Source organism: Pogona vitticeps, chromosome 3 (assembly GCF_051106095.1).
Source record: "Pogona vitticeps strain Pit_001003342236 chromosome 3, PviZW2.1, whole genome shotgun sequence".
Taxonomy (NCBI): Eukaryota; Metazoa; Chordata; class Lepidosauria; order Squamata; family Agamidae; genus Pogona; species Pogona vitticeps.
In genome coordinates, this window is record NC_135785.1 from 147,440,154 (window position 1) to 147,464,305 (window position 24,152).

Consider the following 24,152-nt stretch of genomic DNA (forward strand, 5'->3'; position numbering starts at 1 on the left):
AGCAACAGAATGTGAAATTTACCTTGTGGCTTCAGATTTCCTAACAAAACAAAAATTATACTCAGTCTGAACATCCTAGGAAAATAGCATTTCATCTTAAAGCAGAAGAAGAAAGACCTTCAGGATTAAAAAAGGTTGACTATCCACCTTTAGGTGGACCAGTCAATAACTGAAATATCCTACAGAACAGAAGAGACAGAGTTTATGGAAAGAAAATAACAGAAGCTTATTCTATTATGAAACTTCCATTCTTGTGCTAGTGAAGGTCATTTTGACTTAGGTTCTGTAAGCATTGAGACAGGAAGGATAGGATTTCTTACTTTTATATCTCCTGGGTTGTTTTGGTGGCAGTGAAAGGAATACATGTTGTAGGAAAGTCATATCAGTTTTGCTGAATCTTAATAAAACTATAGTCCACCATGCTCAGGATTGTCAGCAAACAATAGTTCGAAGATTTCTTTTTATGGAGTGATGACAGAGAAAGAGATCTAACGAAGGTAGAAATGTGTAATATAAATATGTCCACAGCAGATTCAGAAAAAAGTGTATCCTTGAGAGGGGGCATGAAAATTGTTAAACATAAAATAGGGTACAAACAAAATGTCTTGTGCAGCGCACATTGAGAAATTGTTTGACCAGCAAGTGTAGCTCCCATGCTAATTCAGTCATACAGCACAGATACTCTTTACAACTGAACTGAAATGTGGAAGAATATATTTATTTTGTCTGTGATTAACAACATTTTCCTTCGCTGCAATTTCCTACATCAAGGGGAGGGACAAACTGGCCCTCCACACAGTCTGGACTTTATCTCCCAGAACCTCCAGCATCCACAGACAAAAGTTTAAAAAAGTGGGAGTTGTAGTCCAGAAAGCATCTGCAGATTGACTAGCAACACCTAGGAATGAAGAAAGAAGTTCTAGCAAATGATCCAGCCGCGGGAGGGTCTATGACCTCGACCGGCGATGCTGGCCTTGCCCTCCACCCGGGATAGCGCGAGAGGGGCCACGTGACTTCCGGGTGGGAGGGGAAGGCCCGGGTATTTAAACGGCCTTCCCCTCTCGGAACGCTCTCTTCTTTTCGGGCACCCGAACTGGAAGGATAGTGGTTGGAGCGCAGCGACCCCTTTTTCACTGTTGAACGGGAGAAGCATTGGCAGCCTTCTTGTGGCGAAAAGAGTAGGGAGTCAGGAGCTGAACTGAGCGGGAAACGGAGCTTCGCCAGGGCACTTCGACCGGACCGGGAGAAGCATCGGCTCCTCCCACAGGCTGAGTAACGCGAGCGGAGAAGGGAACCCTAACCGGGGAAAAGGGCGGTCACTGGGAACTCTCCCTGCCTACCCCTCGCTAGGGCCCCCTTGAATATAGAGCAGCCCCGCGCGGCTTACCTTGTTCTTCTCTCCGGCGCCGCGCCTGGGCGCCCGTTCCAGCCTCGCCCGGTAATACAATCTAGCGGCGGCGGCGGCGATTCAACATCTTAGATCGCTCCCCTGTAAAGCGGCGCCGCAAGCACACCGGCTCTTTCCTCGATTGGGGGGGGGCAGCGGGGAGAAAGGCGCGGGACCGCTGCAACTACTCGGCGCGGTTTGATAGAGCCGCCCCTTCCCTAAGCCGGCCTTTATTCCTTTTCCTTTACTGCATTGATCCGGTACCGCGCCTGGTTCCTGGGGAGCACTGGGTTTTTGTTGCCGGTTTTTTTTATCATTCCAGCTACAAGGGTTTTGGGTTCAGGCGGAACGCTAGGGACCACTGTATTTTTAAATTTCCCGCCAAATTCCGGGCCCCGCCCACCCGCCCGCCCAGCGCTGCGGTAGTTGTTTCGGCTCCTGGTTAGGCGCGGGGGTAACTGCGCAAGCACGGGCCAGCTCGGCATTGCAGGCATACGGGCACTTTAACTGAACGGAGCTAAATTAAAAAACAAAAACAAAAAAACCCCAACCGGCAATCCTGGTCTGTGGTGCGGGGCTGCTTATTAGCGGTCACTGCCCTGCGTAGGAAAGGGGGACACCCCTTAGTAGCTCCAGACCGATTAGAATTACAGTGCATTGGGCGAACACCAGGACCTGCTGAAGTAATTTACAACTCATTGGGAGCAAACAGATATATCCATAGCCGAATTAACTGGATTCAAGTATTACAGCAAAATTGATAATTGATTCATTGAATACATTTTATTGCACTGAGCCTTTCCTACATTTATCCCTATATACATTCAAGTGGCCGGATACAATATATGAATTGAGTAATTGGCTGGTTAAATAATAAAATTTAAATTGAGAGTATTACTTTAATAAATCTTACCTATATTCAGTTTTATCTACATGTGTTTTTAGAGGCAATTAATTGGCCGTGTATAAATACAGACATAGATGAATTAATTGGATTGTTACATAGTAACGCCTACATAGAGATTATTAATTGAATACATTTTATCTACACTCAACTTTATCTATATTTAAATTTCATACAGTTGATTACTCTTACGTAAATCTATACAGAGGAATTGATTGGTTGGTTCAAGGAAGTTCAGCTGAATAAAGATTGTGTCTTAGTCCATTCTCTTTTAGTGGTGACATAATAATTAACAAAAAAAAATTGGCTAAGTGGTTGGTGGACATAGAGGATATTCCCTTTCACTCTTAGTCTAAGGCAAGGGTGATTGACTACAACCTCTAAGTAATACTTACCTTTCAATCAATTGGCGTACTGTGCCTCAGCCTTGTAGGTGCAGCAAATTATTTATACACCAAGGGGAAGCTAGCCCTTGTTATAGTGTTGGTGCAAGCTTTTGGGCCAGATCAATTCCATTGTGCCACGTGGCAGGAGTTGATGCAGTGCTGATTTAATTGGGATTTGTGCGCCCAAGGGCTGCAACCTAATAGGCAGCTGAATAAACTTTGGCATAGGGTATAAAATAAATAACCTAGCCCGGGTGCAGGCTTAGCCAAGGGCGCATTGGGCACATACAGATAGCTAAGAAATAAATAAATAACTAAATAAATACAAAAAAAAAATTAGAAGGGACAGCAGGGAAAGAATCAGGGTAGCGGCTCAGGCGTTGCGCTGTTAACTTGCAAGATGGCTCCACGAAAAGGGGTTGGAAACAAGAAGGGGAAGCAGCCGGCCAAGAGGGGGCAGGCAACCCACGAGTCACCGCCTCATTCCTCTTCAGATGAGGAATCCTGGCCGGTCTGGCAAAAATTGCAGAGCAAAATTGAGGCCTTGGAGGCTCAAACTCTGGGCAAGCAGCCCACTCAACCACACGGGGTGCGTAGATCGGCTAGGGAGTCCAAAGGCCACAAGAGAACTAGGCTAAGGGTCATGGCTCGCGAGCTAACGCAAAGATGTGCGGCTATTGAGTCCACACAGGGCGCGGATGCTGAGGCGAGACAGGACGAGGATGGTTCAGTGGTGGCCGCAAAGAGGCGTCGGAGTGCCGGACGGCGGCCGGTACCCACGGAAGAGTCGGAACAGGCATCTGTAAGCCAGGAGGAACAGGAGGAGATTGAGGAGGTTAGCGGCGAAAACACACAGCACTATGAGGAACCGGGCGGACCGTCAACATCGTATGGTGAGTATGCAACCGGGTCAGTCGCACAAACGCCTCCCACAGCATGGCCCTGGCCCTCGGGTGCACCAGCAACATATGCGGTGACTGCACCCTACATCCCGATGACCACGGGTTTACCCAGTACACCCTGGCCGTATGCCGCTCCGCACCCCACGGGGTGGGGTGGTCCTCCTGGGGCTCCGCCCGCGCAGGCTCAGCCTGCGGCTGCAGCTGGCTCAGGGGCTTGGCCTTACCCGGCGGTACCCAACACAGGCTACAATACTGTGCCCATTACGGCGCTGCCTTATGGGGACTATTCGACGCCTCTGGGCGACCATTTGAGCCCAGCAACTAAGGAAAAAATTTGGAAAGGCGAGTACATAGATGTCTTTGAATTGCTCAATAGGGAAGTGGAAAAGAAGGAGCTAGATGGGGAGGATGAGAAGGATAAGGAAAGGAGAAGAAGGAAAAAACCAGAGAGAACCTGGGCTAATTGGCTCCCAGGGTTTTTAATTTATGCTGGGGTTATTGTGAAGGCTCAGCCGTGGAGGGCGCAGGCCCTCTTCCAGTATCTAGACATTATATATAGAGCTTACACAGACTTCGCAGGGCAGGCTTGGTTACAATACGATCAGGCCTTCCGTATGAGGAGTGCCATCCAACCAAACCTGCGGTGGGACGAACCACAGCCAGGGCTCTGGCTGCAGCATATGGCCCCTTCCAGGCCCAACACTGGGGACCGTTTTGATAGTGGGCATCTCAATAGGAGAGCGTTAGTCCCACAAGCCACCCGCACAGGCGCGGGGCAGGTGGTTCAACCCCGCCTGCCTTGCTTTCAATTTAACGCCAGGGGCTTCTGTAACAAGAAGCCCTGCAAGTTCAGACACGAGTGTCTCACGTGCGGAGGGCAGCACGCGAACTCCTCATGTTTTAGGGCGGGGGCACAGAGACAGAACAGGAACACAGGGGGCCCCAAGAAGCCTAGCAACGGGGGCGGGAGCAATGGAAAAGGGGCCCAGCCCAATTAAACTACAGGTCTTAGAGGACTGGCTGAGGCTCTATCCGCGCCATGAAGACGCTAATTATTTATTACAGGGTTTTAAATATGGTTTTCGAATACCAGCTACAGGGGAACGCAAGGCTTTCATGGCCCGGAACCTCCGATCAGTGCTAGGCATGGAACACATAGTGCAACAAAAAATCGACAAGGAAGTAAAGGAGGGCAGGGTCCTCGGCCCCTTCTCAACACCGCCTATGGGGAACCTCAGGGTTTCACCGCTAGGTATAGTACCCAAGAAGGCCCCAGGGGAATTCCGGTTAATCCATCACCTGTCCTTCCCAGAAGGGGCATCGGTGAACGACGCTATTCCCCAGGAGTTATGCACGGTCAGATACACCTCCTTCGATGATGCGGTGAGAATGATCAGGAAATGCGGGGTAGGGGCTGAGCTGGCAAAATGTGACATTAAGTCAGCCTTTAGGCTGCTGCCAGTTCACCCTCAGGACTTTAACCTGCTAGGCTTTCAGTTTGGTGGCGCATTTTTTGTGGACAGGGCCCTACCCATGGGATGCTCAGTGTCATGTGCCGCATTTGAGAGGTTCAGCACTTTTATTGAGTGGAAACTTAGGTGCATGGTGAGAGGCAATACAACAGCGCATTACCTGGATGACTTCCTTTTCTGTGGAAAGGGAGGCACAGGCAGATGCGGTGTCATACTCCATACATTCCAGGCATTAGCCAAAGAATTAGGGTTGCCCCTAGCGGAGGACAAGACAGAGGGCCCGGCGACAGCTCTAACCTTCCTGGGTATAGAGCTGGATACGGTGCAGCAAATGTCAAGGTTACCTCGGGACAAGTTGATTGACCTGAGGGCCCGAGTTGAAGCTCTCTTGCACAAGAAGAAAGCTTCCCTTAGAGACCTGCAGGAAATAGTTGGCCATCTGAACTTTGCGTGCAAGGTTGTGGCACCGGGCCGAGCATTCCTTAAGCGCCTCTGCACAGCTATGAGAGGACTCAAGCAACCGAGTCACAGGACCAGGGTAACGCGGGGCATGAGGGAGGACCTCCAGGTATGGAGCCAGTTTCTCAAATCGTTCAATGGGGTTTCTTTCTGGAGATCAGAGATACATCTGAAGGCAAATTTCCAGGTGCACTCGGACGCTGCAGGGTCACTGGGATTTGGGATCTATTGCCGAGGAAAATGGTGTGCAGGCCCGTGGCCACAGGCATGGCAGCAAAGCGGCATTACAAGGGATCTAACCTTCCTGGAATTCTTCCCAATTGTAGGAGCACTATGGCTATGGGCGGAAGAATGGGCAAATTCTGTAGTACGCTTTTGGTGCGACAACCTGGCGGTCGTGCACATCATTAACAATCAGACGGCGCAGTCGGAACGGGTTATGAAATTGGTGAGGGCCTTCACACTCAGGGCGTTGCAGTTCAATATAGTGGTGCACGCCAGACACGTCCCCGGGGTAGACAACAGCATAGCTGATGCTTTGTCACGTCAACAGATCGATCGGTTCAGGGAACTGGCTCCAGAAGCCAGGGAGACGCCAGACGTTCTTCCCCCGGAGGTCTGGCAGATTGGCGTGACGTCGCATCTGCAGCAATAGGGCTGGCCCTTGCGGAAAGGACAAGGAAGGGCTACTCCGCAGTGAGTACGGAGTTCTTACAATTTAGAAGGATGGCGCAGCTGGACCAGGTTTGGCCGGTCCCGGTGGAACACCTGCAGCAGTTCATGGTATACCTCTATAAGAAAGGGCTAGCGCCGTCCACGATACAGGGTAAGCTGTCAGCCGTTGCATTTCAGGCGAAAAGCAATGGCTACAGGGATACCACGGGCGATTTTCGAATCAGAAAGATGTTAGAAGGCTGGTCCAAGCAGAGGGGCAGGACACAGGACAGCAGGGCACCCATATCACCCGGCATCCTGGAGCGTATTTGCACGCACTGGAGGAGATTGTGCAGGGATGAGTATGAAATAAGGTTATTCCATGCTGCATCTCTCATTGCCTTTTTCGGGGCCCTGAGGGTCAGTGAATTGGTGGCTCAAGGTAAGGCGGACAAGACTAGGGTTGCCCTACAGTGGGGGGACGTGAAAGTGCAGGGAGCAACGGTGGAGCTGTTCATTAGAAGATCTAAAGCTGATCAAAGGGGTAAGGGCAGGCAGTTAGTCTTAGGGCAATGCTCAAACAAGAGCATATGCCCAGTTAGAGCAGCCAAGGCATACTTGGAATATAGGGGTAGCGAGCCGGGCTATTTCCTACAGCATGCGGATAAATCTCCACTAACAAAATACCAGTTCTGGAAGCTGACGGAGTCAGCCTTGCAGGCGGTTGGTATTGAGGGTGCTAGGTTCGGTTCGCATTCATTCAGAATTGGAGCGGCATCCACTGCGGCGGCCATGGGCTACAGCACACAGGACATCAAGCGTTTAGGGCGGTGGTCCTCTTCCTGTTATAAAAGATATATTAGGACCTTACCTACTGTGTAGGCGGGGGCCTAACTGATGCTTTTACAGGTTGCTCAAGCGCAAGTACACGGAAGCAAATCTTGATCATCGGCCATAGCTATGTGTACTGGGCAGAGCGCTATGCGGCGGCATCTCCTTGGGGAAGCAACCTGGGGCTAGGAGCAAGGGCTAGCATTACATGGAAGGGGCTGCGTGGCATGCAATGGGGTCAACTATGCAGAGCCACGGCGTTTGGTCGCTGCCCACCTGACCTTCTGCTAATACATTTGGGAGGCAACGACTTGCCCCGGCTGCCTGGCAAGGCGTTAATACTGGACATTCTGCGCGACCTCAAGCGATTGAAGGCAACATACCCGGAGATGCGTATCATATGGTCCACAATTATTCCTCGGTTAGCCTGGCGAGGCTCTGTGAGGAGTGCTGCGGTGAACAGGGCCCGGCGGGGCGTCAACAGGGAGGTGTGCAGAGGCGTCTGCAACGGTATTGGATCTGTGATTGGGCACCGCAGGATTCAAGCCGACAAGTCTCAACTGTTCCGGAGTGACGGCGTGCATCTGTCGGATGCGGGTTTGGAAGTATTTTTGGAGGATATTCGGGGGGGGCTGCTTGCCGAGCTCGCAGGGCTCTGTGGCGGGCATGGGACATAGCCAGGCTAGTCCCTATGCTGTGGCGGGTAGTGCGGAAAAGTAGGCATCTACGGTGGGTCCCGCAGTAAGTTCAAGTTAGCCAACAGTACATCCTACCGCCCGGCACTGCGGATCGTGCGATTACAGTGTCTGTGGTGGGAAGATGTGCTGGGCCACTCCCAGACTAACAACCCTCAAACAAAGGGGGATAAAGGTCTGGGGGTGTTTGGTTAGCGGCCGGCCAGGTCCCTGCTGTCCTTTACGGTCACGGGAGCCTGGCCGGGGACTCGCCCTTACGTGAATCCCTTTAAATGTTTCCGCACTACAGCAGGCCCCTCCTTCATAATAAAATGATTGGTATATGATTGTATGATTAATAAAGTGTGGCCCATATTTTAAACCCATATTATTGTCTCGCGCATTATTCCGGGGTTGGGGGGGCAATGAATATTTAAACAATCAATGAAATTTTAACATGAAGGAAGATGAGTCTAAACAATGGTGCATGGATTTTATAGGGATATAGATAAACAAAACAAGAAAACAAAACTGGATTCCACAAAACTACACTACATTTTGTGTGGATAACGTCTGCTTACAATCCTTCCATACAGCCTTAGATTTTCTATATTTCTCTAGAGAAATTTTTCATTGGTGTTCTTCCTTTATACTGCAAGAAAAAGTAATCATCAGTAAACCAGAGTCAAAGGTATTTGTTTCTGGAACTCTTATTAAAGTTGTAAGAAGTAACAATATTACCTGTTGTTATTTAACAATAACACAGTATGTGTAATGTCATTACTTTGCAGACGTTGCTTCCATGTCATGATCATTTCATGCAAAGCTTCCTATGTTCCTGCCTAGATAGATTATATATGCATCAGAAATTTGGAAGATGGGGTCATTGGGCAGGCCTACAACTTTGAAAGGTACTACATTTGTTTTCTTCATACTTCATCTATCTTTGCTAATAACCAAATGAAAACTATCTACAAAACATTGCATAGCTGCCCAGCTACATCCCTCACCAATTTTCCAGCTAAGTCTTGGCATGTACAAGCAAAGCGAACCCGATAACTCCGTTTTTGGTGGCAGCAGGAAAATAAATATTGTTACATTTGCTTAAGCAAAGGCTGTTAATGCACAAAATTATATTTTTTCCTTCATGCCTGGTTCACAACACAAGCTGAAGAAGTAAAACTGCTCATGCATTCTATCCAATCTTTCATAGCTCAGTGGTGCTATACACTTCTTCATTTTAATTCAGCTCGTAGAAGTTATGTTGTGCTTCATATGAGGGGAATTGCATATGGTGTTTGTTATTAGAAAGGGCTGACAGCTGTCTGACAGAGGTAACCTGCTTGCTGTTCAATCCCACTTGAAGTGAATTTGGAATATTTTCCATTTCAGCAACACTGTTTCCTCTTCCCCCAACCCAAATAAAATCACTTTCTTTATCCTGCTGTTCCATACCCCAAAGTTACTACATCCTGGACAAGCCCTTCCTGCTGCTTTTGTTGCACGATCAGACTAGTTCTTTCACTATAATAGGCCGTCTTAGTCTCCCAGGGTGATGTTAACCAATTAAAATTAACCAATGCCACTATCTTTCAGGGATGAGGAATTGCAACTTGAGACTAGCTGTCAAGTCACACTTAAGGCACACCAGCAACACAACTTGGATTCAACTTGGGTTTTTGCCCCAATGACTCGCACTTGACTTGCGACTTGGAACCATTTTCCACGTAGCTTGTCAAGTCCCCCTGCCGCTGCCCCTCACACCTACCTGCCACTGCCACATGCTGCTGTCCTAAGAAACAAGCAGCAGTCTTGACTTCCCTTCCAGGAGCCAGGCCCGCCACTTCTGGGCATACTCAGACGCTGCAGGCTTCTGTGGATGGACAGTGGTGTGCGATGGCAGCAGGAACAGGTAGGCAGTGGAGGGTGGGAGTGGGGTGGGGGTGTGACAGTGGCAGGTACGCAGTGGGGGGAGGGCAGAGACAAGACCCACTGCTTCTGAGCATGCGCAGAGGCAAGGGTGTGCTCTGGGAAGGGAAGCCAGAACTGCTGCTTCAGCTCATTTTCATGCACATGCCCCCTCCCTGCCTCCATCTGAGAATTGGGGCTGGACCTGAGGCCTGGGACTTGGGACTTGACTTGTCTTGTTATTAAAACTTGGACTTGGGACTTGAATCCAAAGACTTACCAGCATTGCTACTACAGTTAAACAACAGAAGACTAAAATAAATGAAGCCTCTTAAAGAGGGTCTCATATGCATAATGTGGGACCACCACAAAAAAGTTGCTCTTCCTGGAACATACCAGTTTGGTGAGCCAGACAGCAGAATTTCAAATGCTACTCTTAAAGGATTCTTAAAGCATGTGTTACAGAAAAAAAGTAAGTTTTCTCCAGAGGAGGCCCCTGATGATGAACTAGACAAGGGTGGTTAAAAAACAACAACCAACAAAACCTCTTAATACCCCTACATGGATTGCTGCCTTATTGTGGCGAAGGGGCTTGAGAAATTCAAAGAATCTATGGGCTATGCCATGCAGGGACACCCAAGATGGACAGGTCATAGTGGAGAGTTCCGACTAAACGCAATCCACCTGGAGCAGGAACTGGCAAGCCACTCCAGTATCTTTGCCAAGAAAACTCCATGGACAGAAACAAAAGGCTAAAAATTATGACGTTGGAAGATGAGCCCCTCAGGTCGGAAGGCATCCAACATGCTATTGAGGAAGAGCGGAGGACAAGTATAAGTAGCTCCAGAGCTAATGAAGTGGTTGGACCAAAGCCGAAAGGACACTCAGCGCGGATGCGCCTGGAAGTGAAAGGAAAGTCCGATGCTGCAAAGAAAAATACTTCATAGGAACCTGGAATGTAAGATCTATGAACCTTGGTAAGATGGATGGAGTCAAACAGGAGATGATGAGAATAAATTGACATTCTGGGTGTCAGTGAACTAAAATGGACAGGAATGAGCATACTTAGTTCAGATGGTTATCATATCTACTATTATGGGCACAAATCCTGTAGAAAAAATGGAGTAGCCCTCATATTCAACAAAAGAGTGGGAAAAGCTATATTAGGATATAATCTCAAAAATGATAGAATGATTTCAATATGAATCCAAGGCGCACTTTTCAACATCACAGTAATCCAAGTTTTTGTACCAACCACCAATGCTGAAGAGGCTGAAATTGACCAATTTTATGAAGACTTACACCTTCTAGAACTGACACCAAACTGACACTTTGGTCATCTCATGAGAAGGGAAGACTCCCTGGGAAAGCCCCTGATGTTGGGAAAGTGTGAAGGCAAGAGGAGAAGGGGACGACAGAGGACAAAATGGCTGGACAGTGTCACTGAAGCTGCCAACATGACTTTGACCCAACTTTGGGAGGCAGTGGAAGACAGGAGGGCCTGGCGTGCTCTGGTCCATGGGGTCACGAAGAGTCAGACATGACTTAATGACTAATCAACAAAAACCTTTTGCTATCAAATAACCATGGTAAGTGGTAAATTGAGACATACACCCAAATTGTTTTCTTAGTTGCAGACAACCCCACCAGCCATCAGTTTCATGTATCCATTAAGATTGCATCAATTAGCCTACTAGCAAAAATTAAAAAAAAAAGCTGCAATATGAGGGTCACATGTGGCAATTATAGTGAACAATCTATATTTAAAGATTAGTCAAAATCATGTTAGTTAATTATGCATGTGGAAGGGAAACGGTGTAACATTCACCGTTTACTTCTGGTTGGCAGGTAACAAGTTCTTGCTGGAATTCTCTGGGGCATGGCAAGCTAGTGAGTGTGTAAGCCCCAAGGAATTCTAACAGCTACTTATTAAGAGCCAGCTAGAACTACCTGAATGGCACATAGTTTGCCTTCCATACACATTACAAAGCAACAGGATTTTGGCTGGTGCTTTTTTTTTTAAACCAAGGAGACTCCCAAAAGGAAGGAAGGAACATTTGTTTTCTCTGCACCTGGGTTTATTGGCACAACAAAATGCAAAAGTTCTTTATCCAACCAACACCCCCTTCACCTATATCATTTCTCCTGCAAAGGAATTAGTATTACAGGAAAAATCCAAAGAATTTTGCCAAAAATGAAGACCACTCATGTATCATTTTGTCATATATGCATCCTGCTAATCATCACATGGACTTTTATACATTTACTTATATTGCTAATCGTGACATCTCCCATCCTCTAGAAAAAGTAGACCTTAAGGAGATTTTTGTTATTTGTTTTGTTTTTTGCGCAATGCATAATATTTACTTATTATCAAAGACATGCTGCTTTCAAGGGAGGTGGTCAGGTGGCCAGTTCTGTTTTTTAAGTTTCTTGAATAAAAATAAATAAATAAATAACATTGATAGTAGCCTGTTGACAACCTGTGGGAAATGAGTTGCTTACAAAAATTCACGGCTGATAAGTAACGGTTTGTTTTTAATAACAGTTCCAAGCTCTGGAGATGCGTAAAGACCATGGGGCTATGCATGATGGCTCCACCCTAGTACTCCTCGCCTCGCCACCCTTTCCTGCCCTGCCTGAAGAAGGGATCGGCCATTGAAAATTAAATACATGTATTGGCCTTCCTAGCTTTTAAGGTTTTCCAGGGATCTCCGGGCCCTTCGCTCAGTCCCACTAACTTTTCAGACATGTTTTATGGGGACACAAGAGAGGGTCTTCTCTGTGGGTGCTCCCAGGATGTATACTTAAATTTGCTTTAAGGTGCTTTAAAACAATTTTAACTGGTTATTTTCATATTTAATGTATTGTTTAATTATTTTTAAGGTAATAATTTAGTGCATTTTTAACTAGTTTGGTCTTTTAACAATTTGTGAGCTTTCATGGGTCCTACTAACTGGCCAAAAAGTGCCATAGAAATAAAATAAACTCAATGGTATTGGGTAACTTGCCTTATTAGGATTCCTACTGTACAGAGTGGGGAAACCGAGTCATATTTTAATAAGCTTTCGTGCTGTGGGGGTTCTTTCATGACCATGTTACACTGATGGGGCTGATGGGAGCTGGAGCTCTGGAGGGCCACTGGTTCCCACTCCTGATTTATATACTGGTTATGAAAGAAGAGTCGGCCGTGACCCTTAAATTTCTTAATTTGCTCCGGTCAAGAGAGTCAAACCTGAGATAACTGAGAACATAAAGAGACACCAGCTTAATCCCCCTCTCTTTGTTCTGTACAGCACACATAGGAACAACATTTTCCTCCTTTTGTATTCCTTCAAATCTGTTTTCATCAGCTCTGCATTTCTAGGCATCCTCTAAATCCAACCTATCATTTTCATGCTGTTCCAAAGACAAAACAAGCCCACCTGTGCATTTTCTGTCAAAATGATGATGTCAAGAGCTTTTCTACACTTTCTTTTTGGTCCATAGCAAAACCCTGTCGCGTGGCTCCCTTTGCATTTGTTTTGTTTGAAGGTATTGGAAGAAAGCAGCAAGACTGCAGGTGGAGGGCAGCCAGATTAGGCAGGCGCTTCAAGAGAATTAATTGCTATTTTTGTGGCAGGAGGGGGGAAAAGACCCCAGTACTCTCAGGATTTATTTAGAATGGGAAAGCTTCAGATGTGCACCATGTTTCACTAGTCATTATTTTTTAAAACTTATCACTCAGCACTAAATCAGTGGAAGGGCACTTTCGGATCACCTCTTTCCTCGTCTTCTCCTTTTTTCTTGTTCTGAATTGTGGTTACAATCTGATGCTTTGCAATTGAACCTCTTTCCCTTTTTTTTGGGTTTTCTGCTTGGTAATGAAATCAACTTTGTTTTGGAGCACACCACTAAACTGGTGTGTGAAGTATAGTGGATGCCTACATCTGTCTGAAATGAAAGCATTCCTTTCTTATTGATCAATGTGATACCTCCTCATTATTCTTTGTGAGGAAGGAGAATGTCTGGCATATTTCTAAGATGAGTTACAGGGCTGATGGTTTGCCTGCCACATCAATGGTTCGCCTCATCCCTCTGTGTCCCTCTCAGACACACTTGACTTAGGAAAAGCATGAACCACGGCCTATAGCTTCTTCATATTTTCAAGTGGCAAATCACCTTGTCCTTCTCTTTCTCCTCTTTCCTCTTTCTCTGGCTAAGCTTATTATCACAAACTCAGGATGAATATTGCAAGGTGCTTCTCTCTCTCTCTCTCTCTCTCTCTCTCTCTCTTTCACACACACACACACACACACACACACACACACACACACACACACACACACACACACACACCTCTTTTGAAATTTAGCATAGGCACTTCAACATCTCATGACAAAGTGACACTGAGAGAAACTTCATGAAAATAGCTGCGAGGCGGAACAGCGATCGTTTCCTACAAACCACAGAAACTTTGATCAAAGAAGGTGAGTGACAACTGAATGAAGGCATTCCGTCAGTATGTCCTATTTTCAATTTGGCAAATGTTGAACTTTCCTGAACTCGTCAAGAAGTTCTATAGGAGAATAAATAGAAATACGCTTCCCTTCCTTTCCTCCCCCGCTCCTCTCCCACTGTTCCTACCTATGAAGAGATTCCATTCAGTATCCAAATCAGCCTGGTTTGCAAGGCAGCCCTTCATTACGTTGAGGCAGTAGTTGTTGCAAGGTTTCACAGTGGGAAGTCCCCGGCAGTAAGGACAGTACAGCATCTTCATTAGTGCACGGATGCATCCTGGGGTAGGGCTGACCTATAGAGTTTAAGGGCAGGAGAAAGGAAAACAAAGGAAGTCAATTTCCTATCTCCAATCCAGGGATCTGAGAAGCCTTCAGGCACTAAAACCACAACTGATAACGTAGGCAAGAACTTAACTCTTCATAAAGGAAGGGAACTCCTGCTGCCACATCACAGATCACCATAAAATTCAGAATGACACCTCCACGCAGGCACACACCATACAATAGAACAAAGCAGTCTAGTCATGCATGCAAGAGAATGCTGACTGAAACTCCCCTAGAAAGCTCAGTTCACTGCTTCTTTTGCATTACGAAAAAAAAACTTTAAGAAACATAGAAAACGACAGGATGAAACCCTGAGACAAGCTGTGTGATTTTTCTATGTCCCAAAGCAATCTGGGTACACATACCTTGCTGATACAAGATTATGGAACAACACCTGTCTGGTTTCCATCATTGGCATTTTGGATAATAGGCAGGTCCCATAGAATGGGTCTTCTGGCACTTCCCATCTTTCTCCCCGTTTCCTTATCCTTCCTTATACCTTGTAGGTCAATTTCCAATAGCCATTGAGACTGTCTCTTCTGAGACCTCCTCTCACTCCCTTCCCCAGCCCAAAATAGTTCTGCTCAGTGCATCAATAAGAATAGCAACACTTCATAATAATAGGAACAACGTTTATGTTTCATTCCACAGAAAAGGGCCATCTTCATGGGACACAGACTTCTCCAGAAGGAAATGTGTTGCAGATTTGCAATCCACCCAGCAGATTTAACTCTCTTTCGCCCCTCCTGGGCATATCCATCTGCCTATGATTTAGTTGTACTGTTTTGCAGTCACTCCCCTATGTAAGAAGGTTTCAAAGATTAATGAATTGAGGAAGGAATTGAATCTCTAACATACACAACAGCCTGCAGGCTCCTAGATTTCTTTTTAAAAAAACAACCTCTGTTCCCCACATGTCCAAGCTCCCATTTCTATTCCAGACAATAATATCATTCCATTCACTTTCTTTCTGTTTGCTATCATGCTATCAGAGGGTGCCACCACAGCATCATGCTCCCATTGCGGAGAGGAGGAACCAGAACTATGATTATTCTTTCTGCTGATAGATATAGGAAACAGCACTGTACTAAAGTATCAATCTTTTGATGTTTCTCACTGAGGAACATCAAGCACACTATATTCCTGTGTTTCCTTTTTTTTTCCTCTCATGATCTTCCAAGAAAAAAAGTGTGGTGGGAGTGTTTGACAGGAACCATTGCAAAGATGTTGGATGGAAGTTAGGAAATGAGAATAATGGGTTCGGATCAGAAGATAAAGGAATGGGTGAAAATGAGTGGAAAAATATAGATTAGTGAGTCTGGTAATTGCTAAGGCACACAGAAATTTTGGAAGCAGTGTCTTGAACCAGGCAGGTTCTTGATTAGACCGTTAAGACTAGACCTTTAAGAGAACACAGAAGAGAAAAAATCCTCCTGTTTCCTCCCATTTCCGTGAGGAGGTTATCCATTTGTCTTTAAAAAAAGAGAGGCTGCACATCTGCACTTCCCTAATACTCTCCCCCCCCCTTCTTCAGCCCCTTCATGGAACTCAGGAAGTGTTTAAGTTGCCAATATCCTGAGGTGGCTCTTTTCTTAAGCCGCTTCATGATATTGGCAAATTGACAGCAGGCTGGTGCAGATCAGAAAGAGTCATTTGAAGTGCATATGCCATTGGGATGTAAGGATCCCACCAGATGACGTTCCAGACCTTCTAGGAACTCTGTTTAGCCTTTCCCAGCCTACTCTAGCCAAGCCCTGACTCCTGATTCATACATGAGCATAACTCACTGGTTTAGGTCCCTGGCTGCAAAGCCAGAGGTTGGGAGTTCAATTCCTCACTGTGCCTCCTCAGCAGGGACTGGACTTGATAATCCACACGGTCTCTTCCAGCTCTGCAGTTCTAAGGTGGAATAGGTCACTTCAGTGCTCCAGATGACATCTTTGGAAGTTGTTAATTTCAGGGAATTCAGATTCACCACATCTATAGGTGACTCTTGGCTAAAATAAGCCCCATGTTTAGAGTTGTAGTGAAGTGGAGACAACACACACATAGCAAATTAAATCATATTATCTACATTTCTGCTTTGAGTATCTATAAAGGAACTTAGCCTTTCTGGTGTATCAAACCTATTTTGTTATGTGTTTACTAGGCTACGTAATCATCCCTTCGGCTCCATATGCTCCCTGTATTTCTTTGACTCATTATGTTAGCAGAATGTGGTGCTTCCTGCTGACTGTTTTTGCAAATATTAGGAGAAACACATGCTATTTAGCAAATAGTGAGGTACTGAGGAGGAAAAAAAAACATCCTCCTTTTTCTCTCTTTTTAATTTTGCTCACTGCTTGATACTCTCTCTCTCTCTCACACACACACACACACACACACACTCACAGAGAGGGAGAGAGAGACACACACACACAGAGAGAGAGACACACACACACTTTCCTTTGAGAATTGCCTAATTCTTCCAAATAGAGTTTGTTACTCTTAGTTCAGTGTAAAATCCTGCACTGAAACATATTTGCCCTGATATCTTCTGTATGTATGAGTAGCTAAGGACTGCTCTAGATATCTCACTCTTCAATTGCCCGAGGCCAGAAACTCGCTTTCAGAAAGGAGGATGCTGTTCCATGTCTCCCAGCACATAACTTTATGGTGACATTAGGATTATATAATTAATCTGGTTCCTCCACAATGTTCAGCTTTATTTCTTCACTGATCCTGGTCTCTCTCCTTGCATTCCTGTCATTCAGAGGAGGTCATCACTGAGGGGCGTGCGTATGTGCATGTGCAGATATGCATGTACACATATACATGCAGGACTGCATTGGTGGCTGCAGAGTCCTTTAGCAGTTACACAGATAGACAAGATGGGGGTGGGTGAGGTCAGGACGATGCCTCTCATCCATGTACACATTTTGTTATTGTTGTTGATACGCTGTCAAGTTGGAACCAACTTACAAGTGACCCTAATATGTGAGATCCTTAAGGGGTGGTTTTACCAGCCCCCCCCCCTTGTTTCTATGGGTGAACAGTAATTTGAACCAGGTATTCTGTGTCCTAGGCCATAAATCTATTCATGACACCACACACTGGGCATCATAAAAATGCTCAGGTTGTAAAATTATCCTCTAAATTGTGTATTCTTGTTTATTTAGGCCCTCTTGAGGAGATGAGGAATTCTCAAGCCCTGAACAACTTCTTGCCTCCAGGTTTTTTTCCTATGGGGGAAAAACTCACCGCTATGCGGAAATCCTCCATCCGGCCGCCATTTTCGCTGCCCGGTAAGTGAGGAAACCATGCGAAAACGCTGTGGATGGCCATTTTGTTTAGCCGGCAGCCATTTTGGAACCGCCAATCAGCTGTTTTTAAAACATTGCAATGCGAAGATCGGTAAGCAAAACGCTTACCGATCATCCCAGTGTGATTTTCAGCCACTTAAAACATTGCAATGCGATCACTTTTGCAATTGCAAAATCCGCATCGCTATGTGGATTCGTCGTTAAACGGGGCGCTCGCTATGCGGGGCACCACTGTATTACTATATGATGCAAACAGTGCAACATTTGAAGGCAAATTGGATCAAATTAAAAAATCACCATAGACCTTACTTCTGGGCATAACAATAGGGTTTGGCCCGAATTTGCTTACAAGGATTACTAGAAGTGGAAAAAGTTTAAAGCCTCTCTATTCAGTGATTCCAGTTTAGATCGCTGTTTCTTCTGGCCGATGGTAGCACTGGAAAAGCACTGCCTGTGCATGTTTCCTGCTCTCCAGCTAATGGCACATCTTGTAATCAACTATGAAATGAAACGTGGTCAGGGCTGATGCCCAGCTTTGGTTTCTTTGAAGCCTGACATTTTGGTTGCATTGTGCTTTGCCAGTTAGTCTGTCCTAGTGAAAAATAGCTCTCCAATTGCCAATAACTGGCTTTCTTTGCTCCGTGGATAAATTGGGTTTATTGCACATGCTGACTAAACAATCTCCTTCATCTGTTTCCATCTCTTTGTCTTTTGTTTCCTTGTGTGTATAGCAGCTCTGCATCTCTTCTAACGATCTGCACAGCTTCATGTTTGGGATGGGAATCTTATGGAATCACATTTTAGAAGATAACCTGAGGAGAAATAAAATCACTCTTCTTTTTTCACAACAAGATTTCACCATGCAAGTCTTTTTCTCCCTCAGAGGAATGTCATGGGAAGTCTTGTGGGAAATCTCAGATATTTTATGCTTTTGTTTTCTGAAACAAATTCCAAGCTATATAGGAGTATTAAAATTCCTGCACAGAATGATTCCTGAAGTGGATTCACCGAAGAAGCACAAAGTTGGGGCAAGATTTTCAAGTTTTCACCTACAAAGTTTCAGTTTTCACCTAGAAAGGGTGGAACAAGGGGGAGGGGAGAGCACAAAAAGAGAAAATGAAGCCAGAGACTTGTTTTTAGAAAAAGCCGGGTCTTGTCAATGATGGGAAAGTTCCAGCAGGATGTCTTGGCCTTGTGAGACTTGGAAAATTATTGAAAATGAAATATCTTCTGAATTCCTGCCACATCCCTACCTCACTTAGGAAATGATTAAACATAGACCCTATGTTTCGAAACGGTGAAGTGATAGTTCTTTTTTTTTTTCTAGATGCAAATGCATAATGAGGGGAGCATGAAAGTCCATGGAAGAGAAGACGGACAACTCCTCTTGTTCATTATATTTACCTTCACACAGTAGTCTCAAAAAGGCCCCCCCCCTCTCTCTGTGTGTGTATGTCTCAATTTTGTTTCATTTTCACATATGTGTGCGCACTTGTCCACATTTATTTTTCTAATTCAACTTAACATGCACATTCATTAACAGTACATATATTTTATAATATGTGCATTTTCTTGGAACTACTGAATAGCTCAGTAGTTTACATATCTGACTGTGGATCCAAAGACTGGGGGTTGAATTCCCCACCATGGCTCCTTGACAGAGGCAGATCTCAATGATCCATGTGGTCCCTTCCAGCTCTATAGTTCTAAGAGAGAATATTATTTTCTATTCAACTAAATCTTTTCTGTGTATTTTTAAAAAACAAATAATTTTGGCAACTGTACATATTTTATGTGTTCACAAGTTAAAGGGTGACCTTAGCTTTGTGTGCATTTCTCTGTGACCCTTATAAGTGTGAAATCTTAAAGCAAGGTGTTTGGGGTTTTTTTTTTTTGTTTTGTTTTGTTTTATTAATACAAAAAGTCTCAGGAAGTGGAAAAAGTGATTTCACAACTGATGGTCAAAGACTATCAAATTCTTTTCTACCCTTAGTCCTCATACTATATAGAAGGGAAAGTCAGAAGACAGTATAAATTTAGAATTGGGCACAGTTTAAAAAGTCTGTGAAGATACTACTCAAAACTGATTTAAAGCTAAATTAAGAGTTAATAGGGAAGCAATTCATCAATGGCCAGGAGCTGGCAGGAAGAGAATGTCACATCTGTTCTAAAGTTATGAGATGCAAAAAGCAATTCAAGGAGTGCAGAAAGTGGCAGACAACAAAGATTGGTTGTTGAGGGAGAGAGCCAATCCAGCTATGAAGGAGGAAGCAGGTGCATATGGAAGTTGCCGGTGCTAATGCGTGTTTTTAAAAACTTCTTATTCTGAATTATTTTGAGTTGACAGCCATGTTTTATACCACCACACCACCCTGAACATGTTGCTCTCATCTGATTTTGGAAGCTCAGCAGGTGAGGATCTGGCTAGTTGCTGGGCGAGAGACTACCAGGGAATACCAAGGATCTCCAAGTAGAGCTAGGAAAGATTCTTGGCTGTAACTGGGAAGAGTTGTTGCTGGTCAGTGTTGACAGTATTGGGAAAGATGGGCCAAATAGTCTGAGTCAGTTCAAGTCAGCTTCCTGTGTTTCCATCTCTATAGATGACCTAATTCAGACAAAAAACAAGAAGCATTTTTCATTTGCTGTGTGGAAAGCAGAGCTGGGCTGAACCTTTCATCCCAGGTTGTTATGGTCATTCTTGGTATATCTATTTGTGTGTGTGTGTGTGTGTGTGTCTGTCTGTCTGTTACATGCAGAGAAATGTAGCAGGGGGCATGAATTCAGAGAAATATGGGAGCATTATGTATTTAGTGGGGGTACTGAGTTTCAATTACCTTTAGACAAGGCAGCCATAGAGGACTTTTAAATATTGTTTTCTCCCTGAAAGACAAACAAATACCTTCCCAGTTGTAACTACAAGGGTCCTCTCCTGGTTTATGTAATAATATGTATGAGGTGAAACTAGTAGTAAGAGAGATGCAGACTTTGAAGGGAGAACAGGAGTAGAGGAAGAGGAGAGACTGTCAGGCACTCTGACTTCTTTGTACAGTGGGGTCTTGACTTGAGAACTTAATCCGTATTGGAAGGCGGTTCTCAAGTCAAAATGTTCTCAAGTCAAATCTGCATTTCCCATAGGAATGCATTGAAAACCATTTGATCCATATCTGCTCTTTTCCGTCCATAGAAACTAATGGGAAGCTGCTATTCCGCCTTCAACTACTAGAGGGGGATATTTTGTTTCTTTTTTTCTTAGGTCAAGAAAGGTTCAGGGAAGGCAGGGAAAATACAGTCCAGGTAGTACAGTACCAGGCAGTCCGAAGACTGTCTCCCAATCCACTCTCTAAACGCTGGGAGGAGTGAGGAAGCAGACAGGCACCCTTTTCACTGGCCAATAGTTAATTGAAAGTTCAAATTTTGCACTTTCCCTGCCTCCCACGTGGTTTTTTTTCAGTTCTTAACTCAAATCTAAGTACTTAAGTCAAGTCAATATTTTCCTATGAGAGTGGTTCTTAAGTCAAAATGTTCTTAACTCAAGACGTTCTTAAGTCAAGACCCCACTGTACAAAACTGGACTGTGATCTCAGTGGAGGAGCACCTCACCCTGAACTGCTTAAGCCGCAACATATGTAAAGCTTAAATTTACGTAAAACCTAACTTCACAAGAAGCCCTGTTAATATTAAGTTGAATTTTCATCCTTTCCTTTAGTCAAGCTGTGACTGGAGTGTTTGGGAGAATATACAAACAATGTCAACCCCTATGGACACAAACAATCTTACATAGCACTGAACGCAGAACTCAGTTGGAGTAGTTCCAGGATATACATGCTTAGGATTGTACTGCACTACTAAGGTTAGATTTTGAGAACTCTAGATAAGTTAACATTAAGGAGGATAATTGTAGAATAGTGGATAATGAAATGGAAGAAACAGATTCCAGGGAATGGGTGAAACTGAGAGCATACTGGCTACAGAAATAGAAACTAATTATGAAGTTAATTAAAATAGGATTGGCCAAATGTTGATAAGAGAATGTGGTACTGAAAAACAGAAGGACATTTTCTGTGGTAAAGTTAGACATTAAAACTGAGACTCAAAACTGAGACTTATTACCAGTTCAAAGAAGAAATCTTGATATACTTCCACAATTTTCTCTCGAGATCACATGCTAGTGCTTGTTTCAAGATGTAAGCCTTGCGGCCATAACTTCTATCCCACCAATGTCAGTCTGTATAAATATGAACACTTATCACAAGACTCAGTGGTGCCAGAACTTTCCACTTTACTGAGCCAGTTATCTCTCCATCTCAACAATTCTCACACAACTTCAGCTTTGAAGAGGAATGCATTGAGATGGGAGCCTCTCAGATGGGTATCTCTAAGCTCCAGTTTTCAGAAAAGGAAGTGACAAATTATTCTCATAGAGGAAACAGAGAAAGCAGAATTCTTTCACCATTTTTCAGGAAGGGCAACATTGTGCAAGGCTGGCAAGGAGATCCATGCTCCATCTCAACTCCATAGCCTCTAATGCTGTCAAATATGTTTATGGTATTACGCAGGCAAAATCCAAAATCTAATAAGTGAATATCTTGTTTTTCCAATCCTCTCCTGTTTCCTGAAGTCCTTCACTGTAATATTCTTTGTTGTAAATGTAGAGCCAATCAGAAGAGAATCATTTTATTACTAATGATATATGAAGTTCTTCTTTCCATGAACTACTTTATTCTATTTGGACCCTGTTCCTTTCCAAGGCCTAACTGTATAATTGAGATAAGAGATGTGCCCTTTGTTATGACTCTCAATCAAACTGGTGGTCCCAACTATAATATACCCATTGAATCAAATAATCTTATATGTGTTGACTTAACATTCATAGCTTGTTCAATGGGCCAACTCTAGTTGGGGCTAAGCATTGATTTAGGCCATAGTTTCACATTCTAACAGACACACACACACTTCAGAAAACAGAGTCCCTGAATGGAGTAGATTTTGAAGGTACACAGTTCTATGTTGTGCAACAATCATGCTATGAATTTCACCATCAATTGTGCAATCAAATTGTAGTGTGAATTGCCTGGGCGTAACACTTCATGTTATGTCAACTGCAACAGGATGTCTACTGGAATGCAGCCCCTAAAATGTAACATTGAAATACAATATTTTTGTCTTAGCTAAATTGCCTAGAATTCTTTTGAATGGGGCTGGGCACAAACCATGCATTAACACCATTAGAGTGCTATGATAAGTGTTCCTCTGAACATTAATGTCAATAGCAACATACTGAGCATTTGCAATAGTATGCAAGTGGTTTCTCAAGGGTAATTGAAGTTATCGCTGCTTGAATTAAAAGTGCAAAGAGTTTTTATAAGCACTGCAAAGAGTACTCATGCTCAAGAGTTCAGGGGGTAAGTGTCATTCAGGAAGAAGTATTATACAAAGAAGATCTTGGCATTATATTTACAAATATTATTCATTGCAACGTAGTCTCTACCTAATGGCTACAATCCAGTCAAGGCAGCGTTATTAAGTCTTTAATCTTAGGATTCAGTCTCATTGAATTAATGTCTACAAAACTACTTCCTAGTAGACATGAAGGAGTATATGCTGTAAGTGGTGATCCTGAATACATAGAAAAGGGATGTCAGCTCAGTTTAAAAACTGAGGTATATAAAATTTTGTTCAGGGGAGATCTAACCATAAGCATTCACAATGGATAATATGCCCTATTATAAATTTTCTGAAGTCCCTATCTGGGCCTATGAAATGGGAGATGTGAAGAAACACATAGGGAAGTACACATTGGATCCACAGTTACCCCAACTCCACCATGTTAAGACAAAAATGTGCAGTCTGCTCTCTGTGAAGTCCCTCCACATGAGTTGGGAGCCTGGAAAATCAGGGTAACAATTCACATGAACAGGTCTCAGAGATAATGAAGACTTTTCTGTTCTCATTCATGGCCTTTTGTGCTTTCAGGGTAACACACTAGAGATGGAGGAATGCAGGATGACAACCCTTCCACAGAACGCACCGTTCAGTATACTTTAACATGAACTCCTGAATATTGCCAAATAGTCGTAGGATATCTGAAAGGCTAAGTTTTTTTTTTGGCACAAACTTTTATGGACAGTAGCCCCTTCATCAGACAGAGTGAAGTGAGCTGCAGTCCACCAAACAGATGCCAAATACAACTTCTTAATCTTTAAGGTGCCACAAAACTATTTGCTTTTATTTGAGTGCTGCTTTTTAAAAAACCAAACAAGTGCTGATGTACCGAAGATTAGTAACAGGCAGGACATTAGCCTAATCAAATATTTAACACAATTATGCCATGAGATGATGAGTAGAATCTAAAATAACATGCCTCTGGAAAGGGTCTCCATAATGTTGCTTAGCAATGCACCGAAACTGGAATATTGGCATTCTGGTCTGCATTAAAACACCATCATCTTT

At 44.3% G+C, this 24,152-nt stretch overlaps 1 protein-coding gene across 2 annotated transcripts in view; it reads right to left on the minus strand.

The window, feature by feature from the left end:
- GPC6 (glypican 6) overlaps positions 1 to 24,152 on the minus strand; it is a 999,214-nt gene that overhangs the window by 286,142 nt on the left and 688,920 nt on the right. For both annotated transcript variants that reach the window (XM_072994687.2, XM_072994686.2), the window contains exon 4: positions 14,204 to 14,369. In XM_072994687.2, the coding sequence (XP_072850788.2) occupies positions 14,204 to 14,369 (166 nt within the window). The remainder of the gene's footprint in view (positions 1 to 14,203; positions 14,370 to 24,152) is intronic.